This window comes from Pristis pectinata, chromosome 1, assembly GCF_009764475.1.
Source record: "Pristis pectinata isolate sPriPec2 chromosome 1, sPriPec2.1.pri, whole genome shotgun sequence".
In the NCBI taxonomy this organism is placed as follows: Eukaryota; Metazoa; Chordata; class Chondrichthyes; order Rhinopristiformes; family Pristidae; genus Pristis; species Pristis pectinata.
Window position 1 is genome coordinate 138359794 of NC_067405.1, and position 27167 is coordinate 138386960.

General features: G+C 41.6%; 1 protein-coding gene across 1 annotated transcript; it reads left to right on the plus strand.

The window, feature by feature from the left end:
• Positions 1–1027: 1027 nt before the first annotated feature.
• On the plus strand, positions 1028–24891 carry fam161b (FAM161 centrosomal protein B). The gene is given in 13 exon segments (XM_052019354.1): positions 1028–1178; positions 4910–5241; positions 10408–10553; positions 13331–13627; positions 13630–13737; positions 14377–14705; positions 19390–19508; positions 22910–22952; positions 22954–23022; positions 23025–23080; positions 23396–23435; positions 23437–23501; positions 24852–24891. Coding segments are annotated over 13 exon segments (1773 nt in total). The 5' UTR covers positions 1028–1049.
• Positions 24892–27167: the final 2276 nt, after the last annotated feature.

Below are 27167 nucleotides of genomic sequence, written 5' to 3' on the forward strand. Positions count from 1 at the left end.
CGATTGGTATGTAAGACAAGCTTTTCACTGTACCTCGGTACAAGTGACAATAATAAACCAATACTTGCCACTGGCCACTGTGTATCTGTTCCACATCCAGCTGAGCTCCTGGTCAATGGTGATCCCACAGCTGTTGACAATTGAAGGACTTGGTGATGGTAATGAAGTGTTTTGAAATCTCCTGAGGTTCTGAACTACAGCAAAGGAATGCAGTCCTTCCTTCTTTTGGTTTGGCACTGAATGAATCAGGCAAGAAATCTATTTCAGGTGACATGATTGTCCTACTCTCTTCACACATCCCTCATGTTGGTTCTGCCATGTCCTTATACTCTTAACCCTACCTCACTCGGTTATTTCACTATTGTCACTTTAGTGTTTTTTTTGTTGCACTGTTTCAGATTGCACTACAACATTTGCAACATTCTGCTGAATTTTGAGCTCGTTGGTGTATTTATTATTACCACATATACCGTTTACTCTGTGAGCTTCACGCAAACAAGGAATTTCATTGCACCTTGGTGTATGACATTAAACTAATCTAATCTAACTGCTACTAAATATTTACTGTTCATATTTCACATTTTCAGCATCTGCAGTAAGATTAACAACGCCAAATAAGGATTTTGCTAATCCCGTTCACACCTCCTTAAGATCCCTCTGCTGTTTCTTTATTTGTCCCATTGTTATCCTCTTTTACCTTGCTGCATCATTACTTTTGGCAGGGAATCTCTTCTGCCACCCATTCTATTCGCAGATCTTCCCCCTTGCTTGCTTCTATATGCTCCCATTCTTAAGAAAGATCAATGACTATAAAAGTTAATTGTTTCTTTTGCCACAAATCGCGGGTTTTTGCAGCATTTTACCTTTTCATACACACATAAAAGAATTTTGTTCTAATCCACTGTAAACTACTTATAACGTAGGGGATTAGGCGGGACCAATTTAAGACTGACATCTAGTTTGTCCAATCAGCGCCAGCCTCTGCTCCACTATCCACCAATCAGCGTAGTGGTGCTTCGGCTCGGACTCCGTGCCCTGATGTCCCAAAGATGCCGGGGTCGCTCGGCCTCGCCTTTCCCACAGACGCCCGCCCGGAAAACCAGTCCCGAAGGCAGGACGGGTCGCCGGACTCGGGGCAAGCGGAGGCCCCGGCAGGAGGAGGCGGCGGCTGGCTTGAGGTGAGTGGGGCCTCGGGCCGGGAGCGGACCTCAGCCGCCACGGGCCTCGGGGCTGGAGCGGAGATAAACCACCTCAGGGCCTCAGCTTAAACGGCATCGGGCGGTGAGACCCCGCCGCTCGGCGACGGACGGGCAGCGCTGAGGGCTGACAGTCGGCTCCCGGTGAGTTAGGGAGTGAGACTGTTTATTACTTGAGCGGCTTCGCCTGCTAGGCCGCGGCTGCTTGCGGTTGCCATGGTAACAGCGTCACGGCTCAACTGGGGCAGGGAGTGTGTGTGCAGGCAACCGGGCCCCTGTCCCCACTGTCAGCCCAGCAGTTTACATCCCCCAAATCTGGGAGGAGGGTCTCCGTGGTGTGCAGCTAGGAGGAGAACATACAGGTTGAGGTAATCATGAGTTCGGGAGATGCTGTCAGGGTAGTTTACGCAGGTAGCATTTTGTAGACTGTGCTAATGATGGGAGGAAATGTATGTTTGTGGTGGTGGGTTGTGTAGGCTGCTCTGTTCCCAGATGAGCGCTGTTGGAGGTAGGGTATTTCATCATGCTCCTCACTTGTGCATTATAGGCAATGGTCATTGGGTATACTCAAAGCAGAGGTTGATAGGTTCTTGGGCATCAAAGGTTATGGGGAGAAGGCAGGAGAATAAGGTTGAGATGCAAGAATAAATCAGCCATGATCGACTGGCGGAGCAGACACGATGGGCCAAATGGCCTGATTCTGCTCCTATGGTCTTATTGAAGTCTTCATCCCTGAGAGATAGATCGGCCCATTGAGTGGTGTCGCAACAGCAACCTCGCACTCAACGCCAGCGAGGCCAAGGAACTGATTCGCAAGGGATTCTGCAGCTGCTGGAATCTGGAGCAACGCATAAAATGTGCTGGAGGAGCTCAGCAGGCCAGGCAGCATCCATTGGAGGGAAATAAACAGCGGGGCCAAGACCCTTCATCAGGACCGGAAAAGAAGAGGGGTGTGCACTTCTCCCCCTTCCCCCCTCACCTTCTTGCATGTGCTCCTCCCCCTCTTTCTCCCCCCCCCCCCCCACCTTCTTATTCTTGCTTCTGCCCTCTTCCTTTCCAATCCTGATGAAGGGTCTTGGCCCAAAACGTCGACTGTTTATGCCTCTCCATGGAGGCTGCCTGACCTGCTGAGTTCCTCCAGCACTTCTTGTGTATTGCCAAGGAATTGATTGTGGACTTCAGGAGGGGGAAGTTGGAAGAAAACACATCAGTCTTCATTGAGGGGTCAGCGGTGGAAAGGGTGAGCAGCTTCAGGTTCCTGGGCATCAACATCTCAGAGGCTCTATCTTGGGCCCAACACGTTGATTCAGTCATGAAAAAGGCATGCCAGCAGCTCTACTTCATTAGGAGTTTGAGGAGATTTGGTCTGTCACCAAAGACTCATGCGATTTCTACAGATGTACGGTGGAGACCATTCTGACTGGTTGCATCACCGCCCAGTATGGAGGCTCCAATGTGCAGGATCGAAAGAGGCTGCAGAGGGTTGTAGACTCAGCTAGCTCCATCACGGGCACAACCCTCCCCACTATCGAGGACATCTTCAAGAAGCGGTGCCTCAAGAAGGCAGAATCCATTATTAAGGACCCTCACCATACCTGGGACATGCCCTCTTCACATTACTACCATCGGGGAGGAGGTACAGGAGCCTGAAGACCCACACTCAATGTTTCAGGAACAGCTTCTTCCCCTCTGCTATCAGATTTCTGAATGGTCCATGAACCCGTGAACACTACCTCGTTATTCCTCTTTTGCACTATTTACTTATTTTTGTAACTTATGTTTTATGTCCTTTATATCTTGCTCTGTACTGCTGCTGCAAAACAACAAATTTCACGACAAATGTCAGTGATGATAAACCTGATTCTGATTCTGTGGAGTCCAAGTCACCAATTACGATTGAGATGGATAGATTTCTGGATGCCACTGGGTTGCTGCAATTATCTGGAATAGTGTGCACAATTTTGATCTCCTTACCTGAAAGATGGAGTTGATTGCCTTAAACTATAGGATCAACAAACAATCTGCTGGAGAGGCTCAGCCGGTCAGACAGCATCTATGTAGGGAAACGGGCAGTTGACGTTTTGGGTCGAGACCCTTCACCAGTCCACATGAAGGTTCTCAACTTTAAATGCCAACTATCCATTTCCCTCCACAATGATTTCCACCAGCAGATTGTTTGTTGCTCCATATTCCAACATCTGCAGACCCTTGCATCTTCATTAAAGTGTAGGATGTTTTGCTGGTCGGTCTATCTCTGATATTTGCCAATGTTCTTGTTGGGAATAATCTGAAATAATTCCTCCAAGCACACACATGAACGTACATGCACAAATATGCAGAAGAGCATAAAAAGCAGTTGTAGGCAATTTAGCCCTTCAAACAAGATCATGGCTAATCGTTCACTGCCCTGATTCCCTGCTCTATCCTCGTATCCCTTGAATATTTTTATATCCACAAATCTATCAGTCTCTATTTTGAATGACTAAACTTTTACAATCCTCATGGATAAATTCATGATTCACTGCTGTCCAAGTGCAGAAATTTCCCATTTCAGTCCTGCCCCTTATTTTGAGACTGTGACCACCACATCCCGCACCCCCCCCCCCCCCATTCTAGACATCTCAACCATGGTAAGCTTCCTCCCTGTATCCAACTTGTTGAGCCCTGTACGAATTGCAATGAAGTCATCTATCATTCTAACCTCGGGAACAGAGACCTAGCCTGCTCAGTCTCTCTTCGTATAACAGACCCACCATCCCAGGAACCAGTCTGGAGAAGCTTTACTGCACTCCCTCTTTAGAAAATATGCCGTCTTTCAGATAAGATCAAAATTGAGTTCCTTCATCAGTTTGTTTTTTGTTCCAGATTGCAGCATCTGCAGTCTCCAGGGAAAACATTGACCTTGCATCAACTCTGTCGAGCTTACAAAGAGTTTTGTGTGTTTCCTGTCTACTTGCTTGTGGTGGGGATCTATAGATTGGTAACTGTTTGTCAATCCTGGCTCCTCACTCTGACATTGCTTTATGGTTGAGATGATGCAAAAAGTAACGGCTAACTCTCAGAAATATCATAATTGCACTTTACAGGATGGCACACATTTATTTTTGAACTAAATCAAACTATTTATACATGGGTTTATATGTGACACTAGTAATGAGTTACTGTGCATCACTGCTTATTGTCAGTGTATGAAAAATCAACTGCAAAGTATTGGGCAAGTTGAATCTAAGCCAGTCTAATGAGGACAGGGCAGGAGCATATCTTGTTTGCAACATTCTTTCATCTCTCAATGTCAGTTTATTCTGGCACCAGCTCAAAACCACCAGGCTACATTCGTAATCTGCCAAATTCAGACTTTGAATTTGTCACCTAGTCTGGTGTCATTGTTATCGAGCTACATAATATTCTTGCCAAATTTTGAATTCATTTTATTGACCAAAGCTTAGAAATTCCTAAAAGGTCCTAGGTAGATACATTTGTACATAAAAATCCTCAAACTATGCAATACATACAAACTGGTAGACCATGTATATTGAATTTTATTATGACATTATTTAGGAAGTGCACAAGTTACATGTAATAAGTATGTGTAATAAAAATAAATCAAATGAAGGTCAACACCTATCGATAAAGTTAATGTGTTGTAAATACAGATTAATGATATCGATAGTTTGTGATTTTAAATAAAATGATACTGTATGATCTTTCACCAGGTTATGCCTGAAAATGACACAGATTCAAGTAACGAATCTCCCAATGTTGGATTCAACAAGAGCAACAATGGTGAATTAATGGATTTTCTAAGCCAAGATGAAGGAAATGTTAATAAGCAGTACTATGAAGGGCTTATGGCCTTGAAGAACTCCTGTAGACAAAGATTGCTGGCACTGGACATGCAATATGAGCAGCAGAAGAATAAATATAAATCAGAACATAAGGGAAAAATGAAAAACCTGGGACTGACAGAAGAAGTGGTCAAATTCCTTGCAATGAATGAAGGAAGAATCCCTGTGGGCAATAGATCCTCCAAGCCAAAGTCAGCTAGGTGAGTCTGTTGTGGTTAATGTGGATAAATCCACCAAGTTTGGTGAAATTTTGTCGCCTCAATTCCCATAAACATCAGTTAGCCCCTTTTATTGGGTCATGTGGATTCAACAATAACTTGAATTTTGATAGCATCTTCTAATGTAGCAAAATAGTCCAAGATGATTATCGAGAATATTATCAATAAAAATATCTTTCAGCACTCAGCTACAGAAGATGATATCAAGAAGGATAAGCAAAGTAAGGTGAGGAAAATTTAAGGAGGGAATCCCAGACAGAGATAAAAGTATGGTATTCAATAAAGGAATGATTAACATCGAGGATGAGCACAATTTAATAATTTGGTAAAGGCTTGCATACCTGGAGCTTCCTTAACAAACACTAAAATTTCCTGTTAAACTCTGAGGCAACATTTTTTAGCTAATAACTGATATAATACAGAAATTTGTTGATGGAGCACAATAAAATCATCATACCCTGTGCCACTAAGTGGATGCACGTACTCATAAATTATGGCTATGAACCCACTTCACATTTGTTAGCATGAAGGAATTTCAGAAATTTGGTCTTATGAACCAGACAGAGAACTAATATGGCTGGGTACCTTTAGTCTGAGATTCCATTAACTTTTTCTAATAACACCTTTCATAATAATAGTCTCTTATATACTTAAAAGAAAGTTGAAATGTTATTTTGTTACCTTTATTCCATTCCCATCCTGTTATTTCAATTGTCTTTCCATTAGGGAAGCAAGGAATATTGCATGGAACCTTTTCAAAATAATGGATAATGTATTTAAGTAATAAATTAATGAGCAGTAATTTCCTGTCAACAGAACTATTTTTCCTCCTTTCCACACTATCTCCTTCAACACACCACACCTGGGATTTTCAAAGTCCAAATTATTTCTGATTCTGTTTCATTTTCAAATTAGATTATACCAAACATGTATCATATCTGCATGGACAATAGTATCCGTACAGCAGTGCCTGATCTCCAGCCGGATTGGTCCTCCTTACCATTGGATCAAAACCTTGATTTGTGGAGCTCTTGAGATAGTTGGTGTGCAACAGCCCCCACATTAAAAGAAGCTACGCACAGGCAACTTTCACACCACAAGTTCAGGACCTGAAATGTCAGGACCCTCATGGACTACTCACCAGTGGCAGCCTGAATGCCATTCTCAATTACAGCCTGGGAACTCAGATGGTTTGGCATCAACATGGCTGCTCTGAATGAGACATACCATAGGCAGGAGGTGACCAGTTTTGAAAAAACAAAGTGGTGGGATTACCTCCTTCTGGTGGGGCCAACTGGAAGAGGAACGTCATCTTCATGGAGTGAACCTTGCTATCCAGAATAAGCTAGTTAGTGTCTCACTGACTCCCTCTGTGGAATTAGTGGATGCCTTATGACTTCTCAGTTCACTCTAGAAGGGAATCAACACTATGGTCATCATTGCATATGCCCCAACTATGGAAGCTTCAGATGAAACTGAGGAGGACTTCTATTCTGACCTTAAAACATCTTTAGTCCCATTTTCTCTAATTACTTTTTTAAACCTTCTATGACTGATGTAGTTTTTAAAGAGTGGGACAAATTAGGTATTACTTGTTTTCAAGATCTGTTTGTTGGAGGAAACCTTTCTTCGTTTGAACAATTGTCTACCAAGTATAATTTACCAAAAACTCATTTTCTTAGATATTTACAAATTAGAGATTTTCTTTGATCTCAATTACATTCTTTTCCTTTGTGTCCTAATAAGAATTTATTAGATGTAATTTTTAATTTGGAACCCTTTCAGGATGGCTCAATATCTAATATTTATGACAGATTATTAGGAATGAGTAAGGTGCCACAAGATAAAATTAAAAACGCTTGGGAACAAGATTTGCAGATGTCAATTTCCGAGGAAACTTGGAATGAAATTTTCAAGTTGGTTAATACTTCATCATTATGTGCTCGTCATTCTCTCCTTCAATTTAAAGTGGTCCATAGATCTCACTTTTCTAAAGATAAACTATCCCGTTTTTATTCTGATATATGTCCTTACTGTGATAAACGCAATAACGGAGTGGCTTCCTTAATTCACATGGTTTGGACTTGTCAGAGTCTTAAAAAATATTGGACAGAGGTCTTTCATACTTTTTCTGTACTTCTTAAAATAAATTTTAAACTTAATCCTTTGACTGAACTGTTTGGGATTGTTGGAGAAAAAGATATAACTTTGAAGGCTTCTGATTTACATATTCTGTCTTTTATTTCTCTTATAGCCAGGAGAGTAGTATTGCTTAAATGGTAGAAGCTACTCTGCCTACGCATGTTTCAATGGTTACAGGATGTTCTGTCATATTTGAATCTAGAGAAGATTCGCTGTTCAGTTTTGAATCTAACCGCGACTTTCAAACCCTGTGCAGACCCTTTTTGAATTATTGTCAAAATCTCTGATTTGGGGACTAAAACGCAGATATTGGCTGACACTGTTACGTTTTTTTAAGGTTTTTCCTTGCTGTTTGTTCTATCTAACAGCTTGGGGTTTTGGTAGTGGGGGTAGATTTATTTTTTGTAATAAAATATTTCAATTTTTTCTTTCCTTATTAACTACTATATGTGATTATTGATTTAAAGTATTGTAATCCTCAGTACGATTTAACACAATGTATTCAGTAGTATTTTTACTCTCTTTTCTTGATGCATGTACTCTGTATTTTTTCATGGATTTAATAAAAATATTGTAAAGAGAAGGGAAAAAAAAACATCTTTAAAGGATCTCCACAAAGATTAACTATTCTCAGACAGTGCTTCATAGACAGCCTGTCAACTCTAACCCGTTGGGAACCACAAAAGTGGCCACAGCTTATGGACTGCCCTGATGTCTGCCATATTTGGCATCTGCGATGTGACTCTCGGCTTTTCTATGGAGAAGGACCAGGACTGGTTTGATGATGATCAGTCTGTTGGTGGTGCTCGATGGACTAAGTCATAACTTGGCTTTGGTCCAAGTACTTTTCAATCTATTATTTACCACTATTTAATAAGTCTTTTACAATACTGGCATGTTTAATCTTGATTTTTAACTGCTAAAATGAATACTAGATCTAAAGCGTCAGCTAATGGTAAAGGTAATGGAGACCAACCTACTTTGGAAACTATTTCTAATCCGGATAGAAAGTTTGACCGGAGCTTTGCCGAATTGGTCTATTTTACAGGACTTTGAAGAAAAACAAAATACTCTTATCCAGGAGAATGCCAAACAAAGGCAACTAATTGCTGAACTCGACCAAGCTGGTAAAGAGAGAGATGCCAAACTTCATTCACTTGAAAAAGCTTTAATTACGACCAAGCAAACCTGGAAAAGCAACAGCAGAGGATCATCGACCTGGAAGGACGCAGCAGGAGGAAAAATTTAAGAATCATCAACTTTCCAGAAGACACCGAGACTGGTAACCCCACGGAATTCTTTTTCTAAACTTTTGGTCGATGTGTTCGGCTCCAATATGTTCTCTGCTGACCCCATTCTGGACAGAGCTCATAGAGCATTAAGATTCAAACCTGCTCCGGATCAAAAACCTCGGCCAGTAATTTTGAGATTTCATTTTGTCAGCATCAAGGAGTTCTGATTCGAACTGCTCGTTGTCGTGGAATGATTCAATTTAAACAATGGAAGTTTCGAATAGTTGAAGATTACGCCCCAGAAGTTATGAAAGAAAGGCTGACCTATAAACCAATTATGGCTCGTCTCTATCAAAGCAATTATCATCCTGCATTATTATTCCCAGGACTGGTTTGATGAAATCTGCCGCAGAAAGAAAGAGGACTTTTAACTTATTTTAAATATAACACAAGAAGCCATTAGGACCATTGTATCCATACTGCTTCCCAGCAGAGAAATCCCATTCCCCCTCTTATTTTCCTGTAAGCCTACAACTTATTCTCTCACACATTCTCATCACCCCTCCTTGATTCTGTGCCATTTACCTACACCAAGAGTATTTACAGTAGCCATTTAACTTGCCAGTACATTAAAACTCTGTTACTCCAACACGCTTGAGAAATTGGTGGTGCCAGACCAGCAGATTTTCTTGGATCTTATTCCTGTTAATACCCTGACACATTTTAATTTTTTTTTAACCATGTTACACAGTATTATAATAAATTTTCCAGTGAACCTGGTAAGGTTAAGGAGAGAGTGAAACAGAACCAGGTCAGTTTTAAGGAAGTATTGGACTGGGACTCCCAGAACCAGGGCCCAGTGAGTTTCAAAGGGGCTTGGGACCCAGGGCCCCAGTGTGTCAGGAGGAGTGTGGGACCCAGGGCCCCAGTGTGTTAGAGGAGTGTAGGAATCAGGGCCCCAGTGTGTCAGAAGGTGTGAGAGAACCAGGGCCCCAGTGTGTTAGATCACAAGATCACAAACAAAGGAGCAGAAGTAGGCCATTTGGCCCATCGAATCTGCTCCATGAGCTAAGTTAAAACTATTCCTATCTAGCCCCAATTTCCGGCCTTATCCCCATATCCCATATAGAGGGAGCACAGGAGTCCACACCCAGTGAGCTGGATGCCGAACCATTGACCTTTCAAATAGTCAGATGGAGGATAATCAGAGCTTCACTGTACATCTTTTGGATGTGGGAGGAAAGTGGAGCACCTGGGGGAAACCAGTGTAGTCACAGAAAGAATGTAAACTCCACACAGACAGCACCAGAGGTCAGGATCGAATTGGGGTCACTGGAGCTGTCAGGAAAAGATTCAATGATGTGCTCAAAGCTTCCTTCGAAAAAATGCAACATCCTCACGAAGAGCCAAGAATTTGTGGCTTATCACCACTCAAATTGGAGCAGATGATATCGAGAACTTTTGAGTCAGTGTATGGGAACACAGAGAATTTGTGGGTAATTGGGGGAAGGGGCACGCTGCCCCACAGACTACACACTCATCCATCCCTTCGGGCACCTCCAGTCCCATCTGTAGAAGAGTCTGCGGATCCCACCTTAGCCTCATGAGTCACCTCAGCCCACAGAACCGGAGTGGAAGCAAGTCATCCTCTATTCTGGGGGACTGCCAAAGAAGAGGATCATATCTGTATAGTGTTTGGATGATATATCACATTCAAAAAAGCCTGGCTATTCATAGTTTAACTTACTGCCAATTATTTTTGTTCCTTTATCAGAAATGTAATGAAGAGAGATTCCTACTCTAGTGATGAACGCTGCAGTTTAACAGATTCAAACGGAAGTGTTATGAAGGATCATTTGCAGCCAAAGAAGCCCAGCAGACCTAAGAGTCCTGCATCAGCTTGGATCTCACAGATCACAGGTGAAATATTTCAAATTTATTCAGCAGCCAATGCCAAGCTTTTGAAGTGAGGAAAGTAAAAGTGAAGAGATGCCTTAATAGAGTTATTGGAAAGCGGTAATGCTCTAAAGTTTAGTATGGAAAAATATTTCTATTCACAACCATGTATAAATATCCTCTATAGTTGTAATAAGATCTCCAACAGCTCTCATTTAATTAACAGGTAGGAGATGGAAATTGCTACAAACTGCTAAGTTTGCGCTGAAGACATCTGGGCCTGAATTTTCCTTTGCAATGCCCCAAGCGCAGTCCTTCCCTGCAGTTCATCTGAGGCAGATGCCAATAGCCATTCATTGGCTGTTTATTCATAATAATGGTAGGCAGGTAATGAACTTGTGCTAAGTGCCAAGATCTCTGCTCGTCTTGCATAAGCCTGAACGACATGGCAGGAGGGACCAAGGGTAGCAATGGTAAAGATCGTCATCTACCTTATTCAGTGCTCTGTAGCCTGAAACAAATGAAAGTGATTCATTTTTTACTCCTGTACAATGTACCACTGGATTATTCTAACTTTGGGAAAAGATGAGGGCCCAGAAGTTCAGTCACGTATGTTGCTTATATTGTGATGTGCATGATTCCCAGAACTACATGTGGTTATTGTGTACAACTATGTATAAGGTGGGGAGTCTTACCACATACATGTAGAAGGTATTACAGGACATGTCTAATGAAAATCTTTCTTGAATGCCACTAGAATGAGCAGGATGTGCTACTCTGCATATTAGCACATTTTCAACCATGAGTGAATGTGTCAGCTGACATGTTTACTACTCTCATTACCAGAGAGTTCTTGCATTTGCAGAAAAATCTGACTTTGAACCACTTGCTTCCGAAAAGAGGGCAGTAAAAGAAGTTCCAGGAAGAATACTTCGTGTAAGAGCCACAAGAACAACAAATTGCTGCTTTCACTTGAGAAACATAGAAGAGTAATCTATAAATTTGCTGATGACACCACTGTTGTTGGCAGAATCTCAGATAGTGATGAGGTGAACAGGAGGGAGGTAGATCAGCTGGCTGAGTGTTGTCGCAGCAACAAACTCGCACTCGACATCAGCAAGACCAAGGAGTTGATTATGGACTTTGGGAAGGGAAAGTAGGGAGAAAACACACCAGTCCTCATTGAGGGGTCAACAAGTCGAAAAGGTGAGCAGCTTCAAGTTCCTGGGTGTCAACATCTCAGAGGATCTATCTTGGGCCCAACACATTGATGCAATCACAAAGAAGGCACGCCAGCGGTTCTACTTCATTAGGAGTTTGAGGAGATTTGGTATGTCACCAAAGAACTCTTGCAAATTTTTACAGATGTACAGTGGAGAGCATTCTGACTGGTTGCATCACAGCCTGGCATGATGGCTCCAATGTGCAGGATTAAAAGAGGCTACAGAGGGTTGTGGACTCAGCCAGCTCCATCAGGGGCACAGCCCTCCCCACTATCGAGGACATCTTTGAGAGGTGGTGCCTCAAGAAGGCAGTATCCATCATTAAGGACTCTCACCACCCGGGACATGCCCTCTTCATGTTACTACCATCGGGGAGGAGGTACAGGAGCCTGAAGACCCACACTCAATGTTTCAGGAAAGCTTCTTCCCCTCTGCCATCAGATTTTCTGAACAGTCCATGAACCCATGAACACTACCTCATTATTCCTCTTTTGCACTACTTATTTATTTTTGTAACTTATAGTAATTTTTATGTCTTTTATGTCATTGTACTGCTGCCGCAAAACAACAAATTTCACAAATATGTCAGTGGTAATAAACCTGATTCTGATTCTGAACAAGGAGTCGGTCACTGTTGACAAAAAATCTTGGAAATTACTTGTCATAAGTGTTAAAAACCTGTGAATGCGGGTATGTGGGCATGTGTAGTCTCTGCATAATTTTAGAAAGAGAGAACATTGCAAGGTAAAGAAGTGAAGAATTAGTTCAGCAGGAATCTACCTATTGTGAGTTAGGTTGTTGAAGAAGAGTATTTTATTGCATGTGGTTGTCTTATTGCACTTGACAAGTATCAAGTGGAAAGGTATTCAGTTTCGGATGGTAGTGTAGTGGTTAGCATAATGCTATTACAGTGCCAGAGACCCAGGTTTCAATTCTGGCCACTGTCTGTAAGGAGTTTGTATGTTCTCCCCATGTCTGCGTGGGTTTCCTCCAGGTGCTCCGGTTTCCTCCCACATTCCAAAGACGTACAGGTTAGGAAGTTGTGGGTATGCTATGTTGGCGCCGGAAACATGGTGACACTTGTGGGCTGCCCCCAGAACACTCAATGCAAAAGATGCGTTTCACTGTGTGTTTCGATGTACATGTGACTACTAAAGATATCTTAGATGGCATATCTTGATAGAAGAATAACCAACTGTCTCAGTTTCAAAAGTGTCACTAATAAAACCAACAGGGGGTTTGGCAGAAGTTTCTTTGCGCAGAGAATGGTTAGAATGTGAAACTTAGCAGGACATAATGGTTGAGGCATATATTGATTGAAAGAGACTAGAAACATATGGGGACGAAAGGAATTGAAGAATATTTTGATAAAATAGGAGGAAGCTCGCATGAGGCTCAACACCAGCATTCAGCCCCAATGTCTTGTCTCTGTGCTGCAGATGTAATTAGGTGAGTGAGGAATTACACTGTGTAATCGGTGATTTACTGGCCCTATGGTACCTTGTGAAAAGTTTGTGTAGCACCTGTTGTTGTTGAATTACGCGATGCATGCTTTCTTACTGAATTGTTTTGTGTAGTTCCCTCAGCCATTCAACATGACGATGCGGGAAAGTCAAAAGAAGACAGAGGTTCTCAGATCCAGACTGACAATGGAAGTGGAGAAACAGCTGGTGGAAAAATGGCAGAAAGAAGAGGCAGAATGCCAGAAGAAATTCCGAGCCCTCCCTGTACCCGGTCACGTTTACCTGCGACTTTACGATGAAATCAATGAACGTAATGAAGAAAAGAGAAAGAAAGAAACAGAGAAACGGCAAGAGTATCTGCTGTCCACACAGAAACCATTTAGCTTTACAAAGAAGGAAGAAGAGAAGAAAGAAAGTTAAAACAACAGCTCTGTACCGTGGTTCCAGAAAAAAAGACAACAAAACAGATAAGGAAAATTCCACACTCTGTCCAGGATCCATCAGTGAGCGAGAGACTCAAAGGTAAACTGAGTAACTAATTGTGACATGCATTTATTGTGCGGGGCATTCTGATCATGCTACTTTTTTTGATTTGGGAAAGAATTCTATATGGCACAGACAGAGATAGTCAGATGAGACGGTAACATAATCTCTGGCATCTGTCTATCAAGCTTCTGACTAGAAATAGGAGCTGACCCGAGCACATGCATTGGGAGAACCAATGGCAAGGAATGCAGTTTTTTTTTCTCTCTGTCATTGTTCAGACTGTGTCTCTTTCAGTTTACAGCATAATTGAAATTGGAAACTTGCTGTGTGAGAAATCTCAAAGAACAAGCCAGCACACACATCGTGTGTTACATAGCTGCCAAAAATCACACACCAAACAGCACATTAAACAATTCAATGTTATCCCTTTCTGCCGACCATTACATTCTTGTGAGTCTCAAAATAGATTGTGGTAACACTCAGACAACTGTCTCTGACAAGACGGTGCAGACCTCTGCTTAGCAACTCAGCATAACAGAACAGCTGACATTCAAATGATACAGTGTTGGGCCTGAACTGTTGTTCCCTAGTGCCATGGTGTAACATATCAATATTACCGAGTTTATTGGCAAGTAATTCTCTGGTTAATGAGGGTTTTTTTTCTATCTCTTAAAGAAGATGAACTCTACAGAAAAATCCGGATTCAGATGAGAGCTGAAGACTTAATCAAAAAAGCTGCTGCACCTGTAGATCATAGACCAAAAAAATCTGGTCACTACGAGCTCTATGAGAACAAGACAGGAGAAGCTGGGCTTCTGGAAGAAAGACCAAAGTTCAAGCCAAGGATAAATCCAGAAATCCCTGACTATACAAAACTGTACAATGCATTTCAAAGAGAAACACGAAAGGAGACAAAGGAGACAACAAAATGTGTGCCGTTTGAACTCCAAACATCAAAACTGCCACCCCGTAAAAGTAATGCCAAGAATAAAGTAGTATCAAAGGTATATTTTTTTCAAGCACTTTTCTTTGCAGTGTCACTGTTTGGAAGATTTTGCTGGAATTGACAGGGTTCTCTCAACCATGTTGTATTTTGAGAATTCCAGAAATCCCATTCACACGCGGAACCTCAGTCTGAAAACATGCAGCAGATTTTATTCATCTTTCATTTGTTGGCCATAACAGATTGTTGACTTGTTTAATAGAACTTTCCTAGATTTTAAGCCACTGATTTCACCCCTCCTCCCGGGTTTCTTCAATCTTCTGTCAAAGTAATTTCAGAAGAGGGGAGAATCCTCAAGGAAATTTTACAATTGGAATTTAATACATGGCTAATAATAAAGAAAGATAAAAGTTAAATAGTATGATTCCTAGACCACATGAAGTTGGCTGTAGAACATTCTTCTTAGGTAGTTCCTTGGGAGTGAGAATAACTTGCTTCCTTCCCAGTCTCTGGGTTCTGAGTGCTGAGGTCAGCGTGGGATGTACAGATGGGGCAGGAGGTGCTTGACAGGACAAGTGGGTGCATAATTGATGTGTGCCTTCCGCCATTTATGCTGAGGTACCGTGCACTTCTCATTCATGGGCCCAGGCTTCTCACTGCCATCCTATATCGGTGGTGATATTTGCATTTTTTTTCATGGAGGCTTTGAGAACATCCTTGAATCTTTTCCTCTGTTCACACAGATAATCTCTTCCTAGCAAAGCTTGGAATATAGAGTATCTGATTCTGTCTACTGGAGCTGACAGAATGTACGAAAGGATACTGGCAGGGAAGAGGACACTGATATGATTGGCTTATCCTTCTTGTGGACTTGGAGGCTTTTGCAGAGGCAACATTCATGGCATCTGTCCAGTGCCTTGCGTGCTGCTCTAGGTAGTCCAAGTCTCAGAAGCATGTAGGAAAGCAGGAATTACTTTTGTGTGGAACACCATCAATTGGTGCTGATGTTGAGGTCTTTATTCTTCACACACCCATTTCTTCACTTGGCCAAAGGCCGTTCTGGTTCACTGAGAACAAGGGTGACTTTGATCAGTGATGTGTCCCTTCACTGCGAGATGACTCACGAAATATGGGTATGGTCCTCATTTTCCAGTGTCTTGCTGTGACCCTTTATGTCAGGGGCATCTTGTACAGTAGGGGCAAGTGGTAGAAGACCTTTTGTGAGTGTCAGTGTTAGATCATCCTCTGATATGCTTGAGTGAACACAGCAACATTGGTTTGGAGCTCAGTCTTCAAATATGTGCTAATACTAGCACTGTCTGTGTACTGCAGTTTAACTACTGAGGTTGGAGTGATCTTTGTTCTAGAGTGGAAGCAATCAACCATTCTCATTACTTCTGTACATTAGCTCCACTCCAATGGGAACCCTGTTGGAGGTCAATTACAAAATTGTGGCAGGAAAGATTGAAAAGAGTGATACAGCCTTTCTTGACACTGTTCTGCACTAAGATTGGCTCTGTGTGAACCTGTTGGTTAGGATCATGGCTTGCATGCCATCAAGAAGTACATGCAAGATGGAGACAAACTTCTGTAGCAGCCGAACTTGACAAGAAAGCTCTTTGACTGAGTTACAGGTTTTGATGGAGTCCATAAAGACGATATACAGTGGTTGGTGTAGGTCCCTGCACTTATCTTTGAAGTTGTGGCATGGTGAAGATCATGTCCACTGTGTCAGTAGGTGGACAGAATCTATAATGCGATTCAGGGAGCAGATCATTGCCCATTGGGAGGAAACCTCAGTGACCTTCCCTGTGGTAGACAGCAGGGAGATCCTTCAGCAGATACTTAGCTGGATTTATCTCCTTCCTTGAAGGTAGTCATGACCACAGCATCTCTGGGGTGTCCTGTCATAACCTCCTCTGCCAAATATGTATGTGGAGATTGTGTGCTTGGGTCTGAAGTTCCTCAACACTGAGTTTGAGAACTTTGACAGAGATACCTAAGGCCTTGTTCTTTAGTTGGCATGTGGCCTTTTTGACTTCTTGACAATCAGGGGTAGTGGCAAAGCTGGACCAAATAGGTTGCTGTGGGATGGAGTTAAGAGTCATGGCTGAGGAAGTCTTCAAAGTGTTCCTTCTAACGAATGCTGACTGCCCTCTGTACTTGATAAGTTCTCGTCAGTTCTTGGCTCTCAGTGGGGCAGAGCCTTGCATGTTTGGGTCGTAGATGTGTTTTGAGCCTCCTATGTTCTTTCCATTCACCATCTGCTCTTTAGGTCCTGGGTTTACTGCTGAACCTCTACCCACAAGGTGGTGCCTTCTCTTGAAGCACTTCCAATCCTAGAATGCCTTGCACAAGGGACAGAAGTCTGGGGTCAGTCAGCATCTGCGGAGACATAAGATGTAAGGCGATGTTTCGGGTCCAGACCCTGCATCAGGACTGAGAGGGAAGAGGAAAGAATGCTAGTATATAGCAATACAACCTATCACCTACCAGCTTCTGTCTTTTCCGTGGATTGTCACCTTGTCATGGTGGAGAAGCTTGTGTGGTCCTGAGATCCCGAGAGCAATGCCGTCTGGAGCTATGCTCCTGGTAGGGTCACCCATGGCGGTAAGGTCGATGGTGAGGTCCCTGACAAAGAACAATCCAAACAAGACCTCGACGGTGGAACAGGAGGACGAAGTTATTTCCAACTCAACGGCTGTGGAGGCGGATGAAGGCTGCAACAAATCCATCAGCTCCAATCATCGTGGTTTCCATGCCATTGGAATCAGTTGGTTGATTTGTGAAGTATTGTGTGCCTTTTTGTAGTGCGACATCAAATACATGTTAAACAAATACATGCACAGGCGTCTTCGCTCTGTGGGCTACTTCCAAGATTGGACTCATAAGCCACTTGAGAGCCCAGAAATAGATCAACGGAACGAAGACCGTTATCCTCGTCCTCGAGGGATAGCCACGGTGACAACGACCAGCTTCTGTTTAACTGCCCCCCCCCACCTGGTTCTATCTGCCCATCATCCCCTCCCCATCTGGTTCTACCTATTACCTACTATCCTCTATCCCACCCCCACTTTGTACTGTATATACTGGCAATCTTTCGTCTTCCTCTCAGTCTTGATGCATGGTCTCAACCCGAAACATTGACATGTACCTATTGACTCCACAGATGCTGATTGACCCAATGCGTTCTTCCAGCATTGTGTTTTTTGTTCCATATTCCAGCACCTGCAGTCTCTTTTGTCTTCAAGAATGCCTTGCATTTGTGTTAATTAGCCCTGGTTCTCCTTGGTAGAGAAGTCAAGAGTCTCTTCAGGAGTTGCTAATTATTGGTGGACTTCAAGGCAGTGTCATACACTGTAGACACTCTGTATTTCCATTGGCTGAGAGTTCACTGTTATCTCAGTGCTGTCTAAGGAGAGCTGCATTGGGGGTTCTAGAGTGTTGGTTTTCTTGCAGCATGATTTCTGTTTACGGCGATGTTTTGGGCCCAGGTTTCATGTGGATAGTAGTGGATTAGCCAATAGTCATGCCCATATGTCATGGCACAAGTGATGGTAACATCCTCATGGTCAATCACTTGGACAATGATAAAATTTAAACAGGTGCCAGTGTGCCGGGACCTGAGATATTCCCATGTGATTCTGTGCTTGGTCATTTCAGAGATAAGCAAATCTGCCCAGCCACTCCAAATGAAAATAAGAAAGTTTGTATTTTCCAACTTGAAATATGAACTATTCAGTGGCCCCACACCTTAGAGTTAAGTATGTTGCTTGATGTGGTCATATTGGATCTGAGAACACTTAGATTACCTAGTTACTTTCACTTGGAACAGAAGTACCAAATACAAAATCAGATACCTACCTTGAAGTAGCCCAGCTCTCATTAAGTTTTCAAAACTAATGAGCACACAATGTCTCTTCATAGAGAGTCTTGAGCAGCAGCAGTGGATCTTAATTTTTTTTTAACAGAGAATGCTCAAAGCAAAAATTCTCAGCAAATCCTCTCTCCTCTCTCCCAGCCATAAGCAGGTAGTATTTCTGCAAAGTGCCTTCCAAATTTCATTGCACAATATTGCTACTGTTTAGATGTTATGAGAGTCATAGAGTTACACAGCATGGGAATAGGCCCTTCAGCCAACTTGTCCGTGCCAACACCTTGCCTACCTGAGCTAGCCCCATTTGCCTGTGTTTGGCCCATATCCCTCTAAAATATATGTCTGAATGTCTTTTAAACATTGTAATTTACCTGCCTCTACCACTTCCTCTAGCAGCTCATTCCATAAAACCACCACCCTCTGCATGGAAAAAGTTGTCCCTCAGGTTCCACTTAAATCTTTCCACTCTCACCTTAAATCTATGCCCTGTAGTTTTTGACTCCTCTATCTTGGAAAATGACTGTGACCATCCAGCTTTTCTATGCCTCTCTATAGGGTACCCCTCAGCCTCTTACGCTTAGCTTATGAATGTGTCTATTCTTAGCTTAAACTTGGTTAACTAAAACCATCTCAAATTTTTGTGAAACTATTAATGCTGTGTTATTTGCATGGCTTAATTCAAATTAGGAATGATTCATCAAATATTTGTGCAAAACTGACTGAATTAGCAAGAATAAACAGTAGAATCACATATTGGGAATCAGATAGTAACCACAACAAAATTGAAGCTTTTGATAGATTTCAGTAAATAATTGAATTGAATAATACTTTGCAAGTGTAAAATCAATCTTTCCTGTCACATTTATAGGAAAAGGCAAAGATTCACTTGAAGAAAAGTAATTCTTTCAGTGATATTCGTTCACTGTCTTCTCATACACTTCCCATCTCTACAACAAATGCTGCAAGAAAAAGGCAGTCAGCTGTCAGGTAAAACAAAAATGGAAGTTAACCATAAATCACACAAATGTTTATAGTCAATGCACCTGATCTTTCTTTACAGTTCATTGAAAATAAATGATCAAATAATGTATTATGGAGTCTGTCTGTCTCTAAGCTTACATAACGTAGTTAAGAATTTATTAAGAATTAAGAATTTTCTGCTTGTGCTAAATTTGAACTGAGGCTCCAGCATCTCATTACACCTGAATAGTTAAAACCCAAAAGTTGCTTTTGAATACTTTTCTATCTTAGTTACAGGCATAACAGCTGGATGTATATCACCTCTGAATATTTTTCACCATTTAACTTAAATCTGTCTGTTGTGGTTATTGACCTTTGTCTCTGCAAACAGTTTTTTTTCTTATTTAGTCTGTCCTTGTATGACAGCTAATAACCAACAATTATGTAGCAACAAGAACAATTTAAATGGAAATAGTAGCCAAAAGCTATTAATACTTGTTAAATCATGAATTGAAACATGAGCAACAACTGCATTTCCAATGTTTGGTCAGTTTAATTTCTACTCCGGTACTAGGCCGTTACCCTGAGTGCTTTCTTAGGAAACATTAGGAAATGAAACTGTTGGGAATGTCATGCGCAAGGGTACTTGTGCAGCTCATTAGAGTGATGGAGCCTTACAAGTCTCTGCAAATCAGGTGGCTCCTTGTCTGGTCTGTAGCATGTCAGATAAGCAGCATGATCAGTGTGAGGCAGCAGAAAGATGGAAAAATAGATGGGGGTTCATGTAGATCTGTGCAACGACAGCTACATATCGGAAGATGACCCTTGAGGAACAATGTGAAGAAGAGATGTAGACCGAATCAAAGACAGACCTCCAGAGAAAACGGTGCCAGTGTGGGAAAGAAGCATCTCAGGTGATTTTTCTGGTTATGGCTGGGTATATATATGAATAGAACCAAGCCAGATTAATCCTATGCAGCTGGATAATGAGGGAGAAGCGTTGGAAGAGGACGATGATGTTAAAGGTCTTCACCATGCTTCCAGTCACAGAGGATTTAAATAATGTGTGTTGATCAAAGTGATGTGACTGGATGGAAACGATTGAGGAGACTGAACAAGTAGGAGAGATGGGCACGTAAAGGAGATTGGAAAGGGAAGGAAGATCAGAGGGAGTATAATACACTGGTATATCATGAGTATAATAGGCTGGTATTTCCAGCACATCCTGCTTCTGTAACGCATCTCCACTCTCCACCGTAGTTTGTGTTCATGTTAGAGAGGGCTGGGTGTAGTTTGAAAGGAGTAGGAGGATCAATGATGAGCTTTTTATTTTTAAGGAGGGTGGTTGATGATGGCAGATTTTTAAGGGGAGAGAGCAGTCTGAGGAGAGGAAAACATTAATGACATTAGGTAACTTGGGGAGCAGGAAGGAAAAGTGGTGGGGTCATCAGGGTGGTGGGAATAGGGTCAAAGGCGCAGGGTCTGGATTACGGCCAAAATAACAGGAATAGTCTGGCATTGCACATTTTATAGAAGCGGATAATATCTAGAGTTTAGTAGCAAAAGGCAGGAAAGTATATATGTGCAAGGTCCAATAGCAACAAACCTGCATGGTAGCCAACATCAGCTTACCTAGCACAACTTGTAGCCTTCGACAGCAACAATGCAGTAATAGCCAACAACCTCTAATATATAAACAACATACAATAACAACTTAGCTGCCAACCAAATAGTTATATACCAGCCAGATACAATTGACACTTGGGGAAATATCAACAGCTTGAGACTGGGCATGTCAGCCAACAACAGCTTACATTTATATACAGTTTACACTTGGAACAGCCAGCATACACTTGGAGAACGACGACAACTCTGCACTTGTGACCTAGCCAAGTTAAATCAGCACCTTTCTAAGAGAGGCCAATCATGCAAATTAACAATGCAGGAGGACGTTTGGCTCACTGTATCCATGCCAGCCAGCTATTGTGTAACTCTTATGCTCCAGCTGTCAATCATACTCTTGTGCATCATGCTCCATCAAGTACTTGGGCAAAGAACCTTTCCTTTAAATACAGTTAAGGTTTCTGTCTCCACCACAGCTTCAGGCATTGAGTTCCATACCCCATTACTCCTTGGGTGAAAAATCTTTTTCTCAATTCCCATCTAGTCCTTTTACTAATTAACAAATCATGTTCCCTAATTATTAACCAGGTGGAGTATTTATTTTAAAAGTGAGATTGAAAATGTTCAGAGACACCTGGGGAATCCTTAGTAGTTTAGTGATTAGTGTATGTGCAGGTAGAGCAAAAAATTAGGAAGCAACAGTAGGTTGGTTTTTTATGCAAAGGATTGAATACAAGAAGAAATATATAGTTGCATTAAGGTATAAGATCTGATGAACCGTGCTTGGAGTATTAGGTTCTCATCTGGTCTCTCAAAGTAAGGATATGCATGGGATAGAGGGGGTGCAATTAAGGTTCAACAGATTGATTCCTGGCATGGAGGTGTTTGCCCTGTGAGAAGAGATTAAGCAGACAGGTATTAAACTCTGTAGAGTTACAAATAACAAGAGATTATTTCAGTGAAATATTAAAGAACTCTTGCAGGGCTTTTTCTTTTTTACTACTATGATGTACTTACGTACGGCTTGGTCTGCCTGGATGGGACAAAAAACAAAAGCGTTTCACTGTATCCCGGTACATGTGACAAGAATATAACCAACATCAACACCAAGTTTTGTGACACCAACAAAGTTGCATTCAGTTCCCTCACATCCAAATGATGCCGTACATTGTGAAGAGCTGGGTTTCCAGCACTGATTCCTGCAGTATCTCAACGTCACAGCTCATCACCTGAGGAAGTCCCCATAAACCCTTCCGCTCTGTTTCTTGTCTGTCAACACAATCTTCGTCTGTGTGAGTCTATTAATCCCATTCCCATATGCATTAAGTTTGCACACGACCTCTTTATATGGGACTTTATCAAAGACCTTCTGAAAATCCAAATACACCACCGGTTCTTCCTTCTCTATTTTAACAGATATTTCCTCAGGAAACTCAAACTGATTTTCCTTTCATAAATCCATCTTGACTTGTAAATCCTGTTTGTCATAGGCCCTGTTCTTTATAATAGGCTATAGTTATTGCATTTTTTCTCTTCTACTCATGTTAGGCTAATTAATTCCTTGTTTTCTCTCTCCCTCCCTTTCTAAATAGTGGGGTTACATTTGCCACCCTCCAATCTTTCAGAACTGTTTCAAAATCTAGAGACTTCTGTTAAGCAGTTAATGTGGAACTGATTGACAATAGTCTGCACCCATTTAGCATAAACAAGCAATAAGAAATTTCAATGTCAAATATCAGCAGAACACAAAGTTGTGTTTGATTGGAAATAGTCCTTTGAATGGGATTTTGATTTTTATCCTATAGAAGATCTCTGGAAGAACGAGATAAGCATGAAATAGAGAAAGCCTGAATGGATGGAGAGGTACAAAATGAATGTCCAAGATATAAGCAAAACCGTCTCAATACGTGGCAAAAGCAATGGACCCCCACTCAAAGCCTTGCAGAGACCTTCAAAGAAGTATTGAAGAAGTACAGGTCTGTGAGGTTCTTGACTATACCACATTTTAATTGTATAGAAAATGTAATCAGAATATTTACAGTGTATGACCTATCAATGAATGATCCTGCCATGTATGTTGTTGCTGGTCACGATCATTATCCCAGTTCAGTTGGATGTAAAAAAAATCCCATGATGTTACTGCAGAGATGAGGAAGTGAGTTCTGCATTGTCTCCCCATCATTTCTCTGCCAACCAATTCACCAAACATGATTTCCTCATGCTCATAGTTTCGCTGTAATACTGGCCTACACACCTGCTTCTGTTGCTTAATCAGCTATAACAATTTATAGGCAGGCGGATCTCAAGAGGAAGAAGGAATACAAGAAGGAAACTAGAGGAGATGAAAAGGCGAGTCTGCAGCAGACCCTACCTTTTTGAACAAGTCACTCAGGTAAGGTTGCTAGAAACCTCGATCAACCTATGAATCCAAGGCACCAGATATGCACGTTGGCACAATAATGTGGGACTGGAAATGAGACAAGGAGAGACTTCATGTGAGTTCTAATACACTTAGATGTTTGAGGTCAGGTAAAGCACTAGCACCACCATACATACTCAACAGATCTCTCTTCTCTCTCAGCTCCTTCCCTGAGCTTGGTGGGCAGAGACTGCCAACAGGGCATGACCAGGAACAATTCTCTTTTTTTTTCAGCTACTGTTTCTTATAGAAGTCTAGACAGTGACCATTTGATGCTGCTTTGCATAAATACCTGAAAGGGAGGATTGTGGGAAGAAACAGGGGTCACCAGATACACAAAGACAGTTTCAGCACCATCTCTTCACACCCCTACTTCAGGACTTTTACATATTTTTTGGTGATTCCCTGATCAATGCTGCGTATAGGTACAAACTCATCTCTGAGTAATTTAGATTCAGGTATGACCTCAGCATAGTGGTATTACCTTCGCACAAGGCCTCAATTCCCACCCTGATAACCATCTAAGTACATACTGTTTGTGGCCAATGAGTAAGAACAATGTCTAGGCTGCACTTGGAGTGTTGTGTGCAGCTCTGGTCACCCCATTACAGGAAGGATGTGGAGGCTTTGAAAAGGATGCAGAAGAGGTTACCAGGATGCTGCCTGGATTAGAGAGCATGAGCTATGATAGTACAACTTGGGTGGTTTTCTCTGGAGCATCCAAGGCTGAGGGTTGGCCTGACAGAAGTTTATAAAATTATGAAAGCCTTAGATAGGGTAGACGGTCAAAATCTTTTTCCTAGGGTGGAAGTGTCAAATACTAGAGGACATGCATTTGAGGGGGAAAGTTCAAAGGAGATGTGTGGGGCAAGTTTTGTTTTACACAGAGGTGCCTGGAACGGGCTGCCCAGGGGTAGTGGAAGCAAATACGATGGTGGCGTTTTTAAGAGGCTATGAATATGCAGGGTATGAAGGATTTGGATCTTGTGCAGGTAGAAAAGATTCAGTTTAATTCGGCATGGTGTTCGGCACAGACATCGTAGGCTGAAGGGCTGTTCCTGTGCGTAATGTTCTATGTCCTTGTCAGTTGTGATAGCCTCCAAAGTCGAGCAGCTCAGGCACACAAACTATCAAGGTTTCATACTGAAATTGGGGACTCTTGACTGAGGTGACTTCCACCCACCAGAAAAAACATTGATCAACAAAAGTCATTCAGAAGGGAAAAAGAGACAAATAAGCAGAAGATAAAAATTATTTAAATCCCCTTTCTGCATGCGAATTTGCCATTAATCTTTACTTTGCATTGAACCATTCTCTTTTTTTGCCAGAAAAATGCCACCTCTGAGGCCGGAGAAGCGATTACCGTGAAGCACTGCAGCAAGCTGGGGTGGATGAAGAATTTGTCTGGACAAGGGAGGAAATGCGAGGACATTCCCCCTCACATATCCGATATAGAAGACAGCAGCCACGAGAGTGAACACAGGTAGTTCATTGTGGCATCAGAACTGGGCACTTGGTCATTCCTGAGTAATGGAAAAAAATTACTCAATCCAATTACAGTACAGTACACCCCCACATTATGGAGAGGCTGCACTCCTAGAAAACCCATCTGTATCACATATTTCCATAATGTGAACCCTTGGACAAAATTTGTTTTGTTTCTTTTGCATTTTGTGTTTAGTCATTTTTTCCCCCACAACATTCCGTAAGAGTGATTTTTTTTATTCTGTATCTCATTTTTTGGTATTGATTTGTGAATTCCACAAGGGTGAATTTCCGTTACCCAAAATGCCATAAAAGGATGGGGGGGGGGGGTGTTGGGGGTCGGGGTGTGTACACTGTATATCCTTTTAAATCTTCAGATGATCACAGAAGGTTGTAAATGATGGGGTGCAATACTGAGCAATTAATTATAGGGAATTTCTGAATCATGAATAGGATCTTCTCAACCAGTTATTTTAATTTCTGCACACCTGGCAGGCATGCTAATTTGATGTGTTTAATATGGAAGCCCAGGTTCTATTTAGGAAGATCTCATTTTGTATTTTCTAAATTCCAAACTGTGAAAATACTTGGACAGGTGGATTTCCAAAATTCTGGGATCTCCATCTTAAGGCAAGTTACCACCACGAATATAATTAGTTTAATATTCAACTGCTTGTCAAGGATCCCTTTGATGTTAGGTAGGTCTAATCAAGAACCAAGGCAACTGTTTTTGTTTTGTTCTATAGCAGAGAAAAGCTCAATGGTTACAGGTCAAGTGAATCTCTGGAAAACCTTAAATCCTTGGATGAAGAAAAGAATATTAAGAACGGGGATGAAGATGAGCAGGATGGAGAACAGGATGAGGATGTTGAGCAAGAAACTGGTTCTAACACTGACCAGGAGAACAGTCGTGATTCTCATGTAAGAGAGAATTCATCCTGCGAACAGGACTAGTAAATCTGTACCTCAAACAAATAAGATGTCTTTATTAGTTATATGTACATTGAAATACAGAGTGAAGTGCATCTTTTGCATTGAATGTTCTGGGGGCAGCCCGCAAGTGTCACCACGCTTCCGGCGCCAACATAGCATGCCCACAACCTCTAACCTGTACATCTTTGGAATGTGGGAGGAAACCGGAGCACCCAGAGGAAACCCACGCAGACACGGGGAGTGTCCTGATACTGTTAAAGAAATGTTTTTTGTCCATGTAACTTTATTTTGCATTGAAACCACTACATTTGCTCCAGCTTACAGATTTTGGTTTAGATAGATTAACCAAAACAGTGAGCCAATATGCCAGACAAGTGTATCACTTTAAAAACTAATCACCAACACCTCCAAACTCTGCTGCAGACTTAAAGCTGCAATAGTGTTAATAGACCACGTTGAGTTTCACATAATATTTCCTCAAGGTGTAATATGTTCAAGACTTTGTGCTATTTATACATTTTAAGTTTTGCATTTAATGCATTTTGGGAGGCAGTGGGCAAGATGCCAAGGATGGTTATTTCACTCAAAGTACCATTGCCCAAAAAAACGAAAATATGAAGAGACCATTCAGCCCATCATGTTGGTTCTTTAAAAGAACTATCCAAATTTCACCTAACCTTGAAATAAGAATTGTTACACACATTTTCTATTTGCAAACAGCATCTACTAATCAAATAAGAGAATCTTCTTTCAGACCCACAATTGTGCATAGCAGTAAAATAAATTGAATATAATGTTATTCAAATCACAAATTTAAATTAATAGTTCCTCATCCCAGCTTTCAATATCTACAGGACTGGCCCACCGTCTGCTCCCTTCCTATAGTTAGTTCCATTATGTTTGCTGTAGAAGATGTGACCACCCTTCTATCTTTTGTAAATGTCCAACATTTAATTCCAACTAATAAATAATCAAGTTACTTCTGCTCTGAATATGGTTTGGATACTTATTGCCAAGAAATATTTAATAGGAATTAATATCTCTTGGATTACTGTAACCTGGTAACTGTTAAGTGTACTTCTTTAACTTAAATAACTGTGTACATTCAGATTTTTTGAAAATTACACTTTTCTAAAATAAAACAAGTAACTCATTATTATGGAAGCAGTAAGAATATGTGGAGCTCACCGAGACATTAGTATTGCTGCTCATCTTTCTAGTATATG